This window comes from Salvelinus namaycush, chromosome 20 (assembly GCF_016432855.1).
Source record: "Salvelinus namaycush isolate Seneca chromosome 20, SaNama_1.0, whole genome shotgun sequence".
Classification (NCBI taxonomy): domain Eukaryota; kingdom Metazoa; phylum Chordata; class Actinopteri; order Salmoniformes; family Salmonidae; genus Salvelinus; species Salvelinus namaycush.
Genome location: NC_052326.1, coordinates 47,391,560 through 47,404,451, shown reverse-complemented (window position 1 = coordinate 47,404,451; position 12,892 = coordinate 47,391,560). Strand labels below are relative to the sequence as shown.

Here is a 12,892-nt window from a genome sequence, read left to right as displayed (position 1 = left end):
TCAAGACTGAATGTAAGGCCTGACCTCCAGATGTACTAGATCCATTTCAGGAGCAGAGATATTGTTTATGGAGAGGAAGAAGTAGAAGAAGAGGCCACAACAACACATTGAGCCGTGTTCCAACACAACATGATACAAACACATACAGTACCAGTCAAAAGCTTAGACACACCTACTCATTCAAGGGTTTTTCTTTATCTTTACTATTTTCTACAATGTAGAATAATTGAAGACATCAAAACTATGAAATAACACACATGGAATAATGTAGTAACCAAAAAAGTGTTAAACAAAATATATTTTAGATTTTAGAGTCTTCAAAGTAGCCACCCTTTGCCTTGATGACAGCTTTGCACACTCTTGGCATTCTCTCAACCAGCTTCACCTGGAATGCTTTTCCAATAGTATTGAAGGAGTTCCCACATATGCTGAGCACTTGTTGGCTGCTTTTACTTCAATCTGCGGTCCAACTCATTCCAAACCATCTCAATTGGGTTGAGGTCGGGTGATTGTGGAGGCCAGGTCATCAGATGCAGCACTCCATCACTCTTCTTCTTGGTCAAATAGCCTTTACACAGCTTTGAGGTGTGTTTGGTCATTGTCCTGTTGAAAATCAATTGATAGTCCCACTAAGCGCAAACCAGATGGGATGGCATATCGTTGCAGAATGTTGTGGTAGCCATGCTGTTTAAATTTTAACATTTTTTATTTAACCTTTATTTAACTAAGGAAGTCCGTTAAAGAACAAATTCTTATTTACAATGATGGCCTAAGTGTGTCTTGAATTCTAAATAAATCACAGACACTGTCACCAGCAAAGCACCCCCACACCATCACACCTCCTCCACCTCCATGCTTCACGGTGGGAACCACACATGCGGAGATGATCCGTTCACCTACTCTGCGTCTTACAAAGACTGCGGTTGGAACCAAAAATCTCAAATTTGGACTCATCAGACCAAAGGACAGATTACCACCGGTCTAATGTCCATTGCTCGTGTTTCTTGGCCCAAGCAAGTCTCTTCTTCTTATTGATGTGCTTCAGTAGTGGTTTCTTTGCAGCATTTCGACTATGAAGGCCTGATTCACGCAGTCTCCTCTGAACCGTTGATGTTGAGATGTATCTGTTACTTGAACTCCTTGAAGCATTTATTTGGGTTGCAATCTGAGGCTGGTAACTCTAATGAACCTATCCTCTGCAGCAGAGGTAACTCTGGGTCTTCCTTTCCTGTGGCGGTCCTCATGAGAGCCAGTTTCATCATAGCCCTTGATGGTTTTTGTGACTGGACATGAAGAAACTTTTGAAGTTCTTGAAATGTTCCGCATTGTCTGACCTTCATGTCTTAATGTAACGATGGACTGTTGTTTATCTTTGCTTATTTGAGCTAGCTGTTCTTGCTATAATATGGACTTGGTCTTTTACCAAATGTATATCTGTATAGCACCCCTACCTTGTCACAACACAACTGTTTGGCTCAAACGCATTAAGAAGGCACACCTGTTAATTGAAATGCATTCCAGACTACCTCATGAAGCTGGTTGAGAGGATGCTAAAAGTTATCATCAGGGCAAAGGGTGGCTACAAAGCTATCATCAGGGCAAAGGGTGGCTACTTTGAAGAATCTCAAATATAAAATATATTTTGATTTGTTTAACACTTTTTTGGTAACTACATGATTCCATATGTGTTATTTCATACTCTTGATGTCTTCACTATTGTTCTACAATGTAGAAAATAGTAAAAATAAAGAAAAAACGTGGAATGAGTAGGTGTGTCCAAACTTTTGACTGGCACTGTATACAGCAATACAGCAATACACCAATATATACAACAACATACACACCGATACAGCAGCTCTGATATATATGCCAATATATACACCAACTATATATATCAACAGTAGTAGGCCTGATAACCAACAATGACGAGACAGCCTAAAGGGAGGAGGTGAGGGCCCTGGGAGTGTGGTGCCAGGAAAATAACCTCTCACCCAATGTCAACAAAACAAAGGAGCTGATCGTGGACTTCAGGAAACAGCAGAGGGAACACGCCCCTATCCACATCGTCAGGACCGCAGTGGAGAAGGTGGAAAGCTTCAAGTTCCTCAGCGTACACATCACTGACAAACTGAAATGGTCCACCCACACAGACAGTGTGGTGAAGAAGGCGCAACAGCGCCTCTTCAACCTTAGGGAGGCTGAAGAAATTTGGCTTGGCACCTAAAACCCTCACAAACTTTTACAGATGCACAATTGAGAGCATCCTGTCGGGCCATATCACCGTCTGGTACAGAAACTGCACTGCCCGCAACCGCAGGGCTCTCCAGAGGGTGGTGCAGTCTGCCCAATGCATCACCGGGGGCATACTACCTGCCCTCCAGGACACCTACAGCAGCCGATGTCACAGGGAGGCCAAAAGGACAACAACCACCCGAGCCACTGCCTATTTACCCCGCTATCATCCAGAAGGCGAGGTCAGTACAGGTGCATCAAAGCTGGGACCGAGAGACTGAAAAACAGCTTCTACCTCAAGGCCATCAGACTGTTAAATAGCCATTACTAGCACATTCGAGGCTGCTGCCCTATATACATAGACTTGAAATCACTGGCCTCTATAATAATTGTAACACTAGTCACTTTAATTGTCACACCCTGATCTGTTTCACGTCTTTATGCTTGTCTCCACCCCCTCCAGGTGTCGTCAATCTTCCCCATTATCCCCTGTGTCTTTATACCTGTGTTCTCTGTTTGTCTGTTGCCAGTTCATTTTCTTCATGAAGCCTACTAGAGTTCGTTCCCCTGCTCATGCCTGTTTCTTGCTCCTGTTTTCTAGTCCTTCCCGGTTTTGACCGTTATGCCTGCCCTGAACCTCAGCCTGCCTGCCGTTCTGTACCTTACCCCACCTTACTGGATTATTGACCCCTGCCTGCCCTGACCCTGAGCCTGCCTGCCGTTCTGTACCTTACCCCACCTTACTGGATTATTGACCTCTGCCTGCCCTGACCCTGAGCCTGCCTGCCGTTCTGTACCTTACCCCACCTTACTGGCTTATTGACCCCTGCCTGCCCTGACCCTGAGACTGCCTGCTGTTCTGGACCCTTTGCACCCTCTCTGGATTATTGATCCCTGCCTGCCTTTGACCTGTCATTTGCCTGCCATTTGCCTGCCCCTGTTTTAGTAATAAACGTTTGATTCTTCAACACTGTCTGCATCTGGGTCATACCTGAAACTTGATATTAATAATGTTTACATATTTTGCATTACTCATTTAAAAAAAATATATATATATTTCAACTTTATTTAACCAGGTAGGCCAGTTGAGAACAAGTTCTCATTTACAACTGCGACCTGGCCAAGATAAAGCAAAGCAGTGCGACATAAAACATCAATATAGAGTTACATGGCATAAACAAAAGTACAGTCAATAACAGAAAAATCTATATACAGTGTGTGCAAATGGAGTAAGGAGGTAAGGCAATAAATATGCCATAGGTAGCAAAGTAATTACAATTTAGCAAATTAACACTGGAGTGATAGATGTGCAGATGAGGATGTGCAAGTAGAAATACTGGTGTGCAAAAGAGCAAAAAAAGTTAATAAAAACAATATGGGGATGAGGTAGGTAGTTGGATGGGTTATTTACAGATGGGCTGTGTACAGCTGCAGTGATCGGTGAGCTGCTCAGATAGCTGATGCTTAAAGTTAGTGAGGGAGATATAAGTCTCCAACTTCAGCTATTTTTGCAATTCGTTCCAGTCATTGGCAGCAGAGAACTGGAAGGAAAGGCGGTGTTGGCTTTGGGGATGACCAGTGAGATATACCTGCTGGAGCGCGTGCTACGGGTGGGTGTTGTTATGGTGACCAGTGAGCTGACATAAGGCGGAGCTTTACCTAGAAAAGACTTATAGATGACCTGGAGCCAGTAGGTCTGGCGACGAATATGTAGCGAGGGCCAGCCGACGAGAGCATACAGGTCGCAGTGGTGGGTGGTAAATGGGGCATTGGTGACAAAATGGATGGCACTGTGATAGACTGCATCCAGTTTGCTGAGCAGAGTGTTGGAGGCTATTTTGTAAATGATATCGCCGAAGTCGAGGATCGGTAGGATAGTCAGTTTTACGAGGGTATGTTTGGCAGCGTGAATGAAGGAGACTTTAAAAATAGGAAGCCGATTCTAGATTTAATTTTGGATTGGAGATGCTTAATATGAGTGCGGAAGGAGAGTTTACAGTCTAGCCAGACACCTAGGTATTTGTAGTTGTCCACATATTTTAAGTCAGAACCAGAATAGTGATGCTAGTCGGGCGGGCAGGTGCGGGCAGTGATCGGTTGAAGAGCATGCTTTTAGTTTTACTAGCATTTAAGAGCAGTTGGAGGCCATGGAAGCAGTGTTGTATGGCCTTGAAGCTAGTTTGGAGGTTTGTTAACACAGTGTCCAAAGAAGGGCCAGATGTATACAGAATGATGTCGTCTGAGTAGAGGTGGATCAAGGAATCACCCGCAGCAAGAGCGACATCATTGATATATACAGAGAAAAGAGTCGGCCCGAGAATTGAACCCTGTGATACCCCCATAGAGACTACCAGAGGTCCGGACAACAGGCCCTCCGATTTGACACACTGAACTCTATCCAAGAAGTAGTTGGTGAACCAGGCGAGGCGGTCATTTGAGAAACCAAGGCTGTTGAGTCTGCCGATAAGAATACAGTGATTGACAGGGTCGAAAGCCTTGGCCAGGTCGATGAAGACGGCTGTCTTTTATCGATGGCGGATATGATATCGTTTAGTACCTTGAGCACAGCGGAAAAGGTACGGTGGGATTCGAAATGGTCAGTGATCTGTTTGTTAACTTGGTTTTCGAAGACTTTGGAAAGGCAGGGCAGGATGGATATAGGTCTATGACAGTTTGGGTCTAGAGTGTCACCCCCATATACCTCTCATATGTATATACTGTAATCTACCCTATTCTACTGTATCTTAATCTATGCCGCTCTGACATTGCTTGTCAAAAAATGTATATACTCTTAATTCTATTCCTTTACTTTAGATTGTGTCTATTGTTATATATTACTTGTTAGATATTACTGCCCCGTTGGAGCTAGAAACACAAGCGTTTTGCTACACCCACAATAGCATGTGCTAAACATGTGTATGTGACAAACAAAATTTGATTTGATTCTGATTTGATTTGAACACTAATATATACATCAATATATGCAACTATACACCAACAGTAATATATACACCAATATATACACAACTATATACACCATCAGTAATATATACACCAATATATAAACCAACTATATACACCATCAGTAATATATACACCGATATATAAACCAACTATATACACCAACACTAATATATACACCAACATATATAACTATATACACCATCAGTATTATATACACCTATACATAAACCAACTATATACACCAACACTAATATATACACCAATATATACAACTATATATACCATCAGAAATATATACACCAACATATAGAACTATATACACCATCAGTAATATATACACCAATACATAAACCAACTATATACACCAACACTAATATATAAACCAATATATACAACTATATACACCATCAGTAATATATACACCAACATATAGAACTATATACACCATCAGTAATATATTCACCAACATATAAAACTATATACACCATCAGTATTATATACACCTATACATAAACCAACTATATACACCAACACTAATATATACACCAACATATAGAACTATATACACCATCAGTAATATATACACCAATATATAAACCAACTATATACACCAACACTAATATATACACCAATATATACAACTATATATACCATCAGAAATATATACACCAACATATAGAACTATATACACCATCAGTAATATATACACCAATATATACAACTATATATACCATCACTAATATATACACAACTATATACACCAACACTAATTTATAGTATACAGATGTGAAGTCACATGAGTATAGTGATGAATCACATTCAAACACACTCCTTGCCCTTGAAACAATACTGTGTACATGAGTATTTATACATATCTCCACGTATACAATCTTGTGTGTATCATGTATTTGTGGCAAACATATACATGACATACAATCATGATGTTATCAGGTACACAATGTATGGATGCTCTCTCTGTATATTTCAAAAACCCAAAGACACTTAAACTCTTGAACGCTTGAAGGTCTCATCCTGTTTAGTGTAGTGTTGCCACGAAAATACCTCCATGTCCTCTATATGGCTACATTAGACTCTCAAAAGACACCATAATTCAAAGGAAACCATAGTTATTTTGTGGAATATCAAATATCCATATTTACTGTCTGGATAATACTTTTCATAGTAATAAAAAAGCTGATATTTGTTTTTGTGCGGATGCCATTTCCAAAGCCATAATTGTGTGTATTGATGATACAGTATGACCAAGTATACAATCAGATATGCTGGTCCTAAGTTAATACCTTGAACTCTCAGTCTCTATACAGTTTCTGTGTAAAAAAGTAGAATTAATTTGTTCAGTTAAAATTACACTTTGTTTCTCTGACCAGGTACATAAAAGTGTCTCTACTCTCTATATAGACAGTTTCATTATACTGATGGTGTATAGAGTAGATGTTAAATATGTCCCAAAATGCACCCTATTCCCTACATAGTGCCCTACTTTCAACCAGAGCCCTATGAGCCCTTGTCAAAAGTAGTGCACCTTGCAGAGAATAGGGTGCCATTTGGGATGCATTTGACTGTTTTATAGAGAATGATCTCATTCCAGACACATGGAAACAATGTCGATTTCCTGCCTTTTCTCATGAATACAATTATGGCTAAGGATGTCAATTTGTGGCACACTGAAGCAGTTTGTGTAAAAAGGCTGAGTGAGGCTGTATTCATACATTATAGCAATCAGTGTATTCATATTGGATGTTTGACACTGCTGGATATACCCACAAACCTTTGTGTTTCAGAGCTGACAGGGCAATCCCTTACTTTACCTTGTTCTTGATATTGCATGTCATATGAAACCAACAGAGACATGATGTACATAGCCTGTGTTGTTAATGTAAAATTTGACTATTCAAAAAGTTACAAAGCAGAAGAGTAGGCAGTCTAGACCAAAAAAACCCAATATGCTTTCTCTAGAGCCAAACCATCTATGTTCTCCTCATCCAAACTATTTGCAGAAATGCCCATTTTGAGACAATTGTTTCAAACTGTGTCTGTTTCAAACTGAAAACTATTTTAGGCGTACTAGTCTCCTCAGGCAAGAGACAAGGAACACAACTCTCTGACCACCAGTCGTTGGTACCACCAAATGATGGAGTGGGTGAATCAGTATCAGACCGACTACTTGCAATACTTTGAGTGTTTGCTTAAGGCTGCCTGGTCTGCCATGTGGGCGGACCAGTCATTTTTAGAACTGGTCTAGTAGCTCCATTGCAACAGGAAAACTAAATCGAGCACAGATTAAGTATTTGAAATGATTTCGAATAGTATTTCAACCCAGGTGTGGTATCAAAGCAAACCGCTTGTGGGGGACTCACCGAGGGCAGGTGGCTGGAGGGCAGGTGGCCGTCTTGGGCCAGCATATTGGACATCATGAGGGCGGGCAGCTCCTGGTAGGAGTAGGGGTTGAGCAGGCCGTTGTGATGGGCCCCTAGGGAGTGGCACAGGTAGCCCGACTCGGGGTCCATCAGGTGGAGCAGGGAGGGCTCGGCGTGGTTAGGAGGGGTGATGGGGGGGATCTCGTAGTCCTCGTCCCCCGCACCGTTCCCACCACCTCCTCCTCCTCCCTGTCCGGAATAGCTCTGGAAGGACAAACAGAGGGAGATGATGTGAGATTGTATGTACAGCCATGAGCACTGTAGGATTGATGTAGCGTGTAGGTAGGTTAGCCATGAGCAGTGTAGGATTGATGTAGCGTGTAGGTAGGTTAGCCATGAGCACTGTAGGATTTTAGACCATCTGAGGTGTAGGGGAGAGGTCATTTTGAGAACAGTCAATTATTTAATGAGGAAATGGTGCCCCTCAACCCCCACCCCAGGGATGGTTGTTATGACAATGATAAAGGGTACATCTCCCTATAACCCCACACTCCACCTACAGTCCCCAATTACACCCTACCTATATGCTTCTCATGTTTAAAGACTCTAGTGCATAACAGTAACATGAGCTTTCAGACATCTGAAAACAGTAAATGTACATGAAATACAGCAGATCATTTGTTACCATGTTTTCAGAATAACAGTATGCATATCTGTGTATTGCTGTACTATCAATAGGTCCATCGTGCTATGTGCTGCAATAAGGAAAAATATCATTCTGAATTCTAAAGTCGGGAAAAAAATTAAATAAATACCTGGGAAATTCAATGGGAACGAAAAAGCAATTTTGTCTGAGGCACTCTGACTTGACTCCCTCTGTAATGACTGAGTCAAGTTAATCATCACAAATAATATTCCTGTGTCAGCCATTCAAGGGGTTTTTAATCAATTTTTTATGATTCATTTCTTGGCGTATACATAAAAATGTCAGTTCTGAAACATTTCAGAAATCAATTCAATATCATCTTTGTGTAGGCTGTCATCCTCTGCACTGGAGTGGTCATTTATCTCAAGAGAATCCTTTCAGAAAATACAAGGCAAAGCCAAGGAAAAAGGGATTCTCAGAGAGCTCTTTTCTACTAAAGTTTTAAGTAAATAACTGAAAGGTAGTAGACGGCTAGCTACTGTCAGTACTGTAGTAAGACACAATTATTTCATATCAACCCACCACCAGTCTATTGTGTAGCTTTTACCAAAATGATCCAATAATCAAACGCATTGAACTGGGTACAATGTTCAGAAACCACTAGAACCTATTTAGTCAACCCATCACCAATAGCTTTTACTGAGGTGATCAAAGAATCTAATGCATTCAACTGGCTATAATTAAGCAATAAGGCCCGAGGGGATGTGGTATATGGCCAATGTACCACGGCTAAGGGATGTTCTTAAGCATGACGCAACGCGGAGTGCCTGGACACAGCCCTTAGCCGTGGTATATTGGCCATATATCACAAACCCCAGAGGTGCCTTATTGCTATTATAAACTGGTTACCAACTTAATTATAGCAGAAAAATAAATGTTTTGTCACACAATTGGCTGTCAGCCAATCAGCATTCATGGCACGAAACACCCAGTTTATAATGCTAAATAACCCCTACAGCAAATGAAAGACATAAACTGAAAAATAAGACAAAAAAACCCAGCCTCAATCTGGTCACGACCAACGAAGTTGCAATTGCAATTTATTACTTATTATAAAGGAGGGATGTAGACATTGAACGAACACAACACTTAAACATGCGTTCATCTCCTAGCAAATAGTGACCATGAATGGGAAAAGGGGGAAAAAATGTAATTGCATTGTCTGGGTGAAGCGTGGATATTAATTTTCTAAATTGTCCCTTGAAGACAAATGTTTTTGTAAACCTTCGGGGATTGTGTAATTGTTTGGTCTAATGGACAAGAAAACAAACATTTCCGGAGATTGAATTTCCCTCATAATTGTTGGAAGGAAACTAACTTGTCTGTTGTAAACATTGGAGCCATTGTGTGAAGTGAGTACCTCGTTGAATCTTCTGGGAGAACTCACATCTCCATGATCTTTCACAATGAGGTTAGACACTAGGTACTGTTAAGATTGTCCCAAAGGACACCCTATTCCCTTCATAGTGCAGTATTTTGTTAGCACTGTTTGGTACGCAGCCTCAGCCTTAACCAGACATTCTTCTTTGTCAGGCCCAGTCATCACTTATCTTAAGTATCTTACAGTTTATGCTACATCATAAGTACAAAGGGCATGTTAATCAACCATGGACAATGTGTTTGCTTTTTCCATAGTAGAAAAACACCTCTTCCAATCAAATCAAATCCTTAGCTTTTTTCAACTTCGTCCGAGAGGGCTAGTGAGTAATAAGTGTAACATTTTACATTACTCTGAAGCCTTGTCGGATGACCTTGATGATAAAATGTAAATATCAAGGACATTCCCAGTTGAATAGTTGCAGGATAAATCATTCATATTCTATACAGACTAAGATTGAATGTATAGTACACAGAGCCAAGTTATACTGCAGCTAATGCATACTCTTCCTCCTTTCCCCTTTAAAAGTCACATCTAAACAATGTCTATATGTACAGATGTAGGATCTTCATTTGAGACAGTTTGCTACAGCAGAAAAACAATCCTGCAGCAACAGGAAATGGGAATTATTATGTGGATTATAATTAATGGAATTTGTTTTGTAGGTGTTGATACATTTTTAAATATCAAAGTGGAAATTAGAAACTTCAGAAGCCTTTTTAAACCTCAAATACACTACTATTTTGTCCTGCACTGCAGGAACGTTATCCTGCAACAGGGTGATCAAATTAATATCCTACATCTGTAGGCATGTGTTTGATGGCTCATATAGGCCAGAGTCTGTCCTCCTTGTACGGCGTCGACTCCAACAAAGGCACCTCCACTGTTTCTCGAAGCGCTTCTTCTCTTATGGATTCCATTCTAATGCACAATGCCATATTTTATTTCACACAATTTGTAGGCTTCACTCTCACAACGGGGGGGGGGGGGGGGCTCATTCTTGATCAGTAGTGTTGGCATTCCATTTGAGGAAATATTTCCACATCTATTCTGGGTCAAAAAAAGTAGCAAACATTTTCTGTGTGTTAAATGGCATCCTATTCCCTATACAGGCTCCTAGTCCAAAGTAGTGCACTATAGGGTTCCATTTGCGACGCAGCCTGTCTGTTCTGTTTTAATTAAGTGTGGAGGTCTTCAGAGAGTTTGGCGCACATTTTAATGCACCTTTCATTTAAGAGAAACAGATGAACAGACAGTTGGTGTGGGGATGGAATGAGAGGGAAAATATCATCGATCGGGAAGCTTTCCAAGTTATCTTTGTTGGCACTGAGCTAACTTTCCACAATGCTGCTTCAACTAGCTGGGCTCATCAAATGGGACTTGTCTGAACAGGCTGCCTTCAGTAGTCAAATGATACCTAGCTAATGATTTGAAGTCATTTTATTATATATTCGGACATATCAATTGGTGAATACAGTGTGTTATAAGCCCATGTGGGCTGGGCATCCTGTAGACACACAGCACTCTGATAATTAAAGAAATAAATCACATCCAAATATACATGCACTATACTCCATTTTATTGTCTCAAATGTATATGCAAAAGAATAAAGGAAATATGCTTTAAGGTGGAATGGGACCCACAACAGTAAATTCAGGCCATTTCCAGTTCCCAGCAGTATTGACTATATATCTGTTCTTATATACACCTCAGTAACTAGATGAGTCCGAGGGGAAGAGAACTATATGATGTTTGTGATATGATTTATCGTTACACCCCCTTCTACCCTTTTCCTCTTTCCACCCCAAACCCCACCCCGAGCCCCACCCCGAGCCCCACCCCAAACCCTACCCCGAGCCCCACCCCGAGCCCCACCCCAAACCCCACCACGAGCCCCACCCCAAACCCCACCCCGAGCCCCTCCCCAAACCCCACCCCGAGCCCAGAAAACAAAGTCAGAGTTATCTCTCGCCTCCATACAGCCTGTTTTTAAGAAGAGAAAGGAGGAGGGAAGGGGGGGTTATCTTGGGGAAGAATTTGGGTTCCTCATCCGTTTCATTCTCCTTATAGGAAGATTACGTCTGGTAAATGATGCCGTGGACAATAGGAGATCCTACAGTGAATGACAACATGGAACAGTCCTTCTCAATGACAGGGTGATGTCATGGTGTCACGTTCCTGACCTATTTCTGTTAGTTTGTTGTATGTGTTAGTTGGTCAGGACGTGAGTTTGGGTGGGCATTCTATGTTTTCTGTTTCTATGTTGGTTTAAGGGTTGCCTGGTATGACTCTTAATTAGAGGCAGGTGTTTTGCGTTCCTCTAATTGAGAGTCATATTTAGGTAGGTTGTTTCACAGTGTTCGTTGTGGGTGGTTGTCTCCTGTGTCAGTGTTTGTCGCACCATACGGGACTGTTCGGTTTGTTTGTAAGTTCGGTCTTTTGTGTAGTCATTTTCCTGTTCGTGAGTTCTGCGTTTTATGTATGTTCGCATGTCCAGGTTTGTCTACTCCGTTTTGTTGTTTTGTTAGTTTATAGTCAAGTTCGTATTTTCGTCTTTTCTGTAAATAAATATGTCATCACAACCCGCTGCGCCTTGGTTCAATCACTACTCCTCCTCTTCGGTTGAAGAGGAGGAGAACTACCGTTACACATGGCGCTAAATGGCAACAGTAACGATGTGATGTAAGAACTCCACTCTGCACAGTATGACTTTATTTCACCTAACTTTAATGGTGATAATTGTGCACATCCGCTACACACATCATGTCATGTAAAGTTCATAGAGAAGCATGAGAGGATGTCTACTTTCAAAGTCTGTGTGTGTCCTGTTTGGACAGCTAAATCTGTGGACAATCCTCTCACTTTGTCTTGCTCTGTCTTACTCTCTCTCTCTCTCTTTCTCTCTTTCTCTCTCTCTGTCTCTCTTTCTCTCTCTCTCTCTCCCTCTCAATTCAATTCAATTCAATTAAATTCAATTTAAGGCCTTTATTGGCATGGGAACACATGTTAACATTCCCTATGCAAGTGAACTAGATAATAAACAAAAGTGATTTATTTTATTTTTATGTACAGTAAACATTACAATTCCAAAAGAATAAACACATTTCATATGTCATATTATGTCAATATACCATGTTGTAAAGATGTGCAAAATACAAATGGAAAAATAAATAAATATGGGTTGTATTTACAATGGTGTTTGTTCTTCACTGGTTGCCCTTTTCTTGTGGCAAC

The 12,892-nt window shown here is 41.0% G+C and overlaps 1 protein-coding gene across 3 annotated transcripts in view; it reads right to left on the bottom strand.

The window, feature by feature from the left end:
• The window catches only part of LOC120065440 (TOX high mobility group box family member 2-like), a 202,577-nt gene that overhangs the window by 64,565 nt on the left and 125,120 nt on the right, over positions 1 to 12,892 (bottom strand). For all 3 annotated transcript variants that reach the window (XM_039016456.1, XM_039016458.1, XM_039016457.1), the window contains one exon: positions 7,575 to 7,838. In XM_039016456.1, the coding sequence (XP_038872384.1) occupies positions 7,575 to 7,838 (264 nt within the window). The remainder of the gene's footprint in view (positions 1 to 7,574; positions 7,839 to 12,892) is intronic.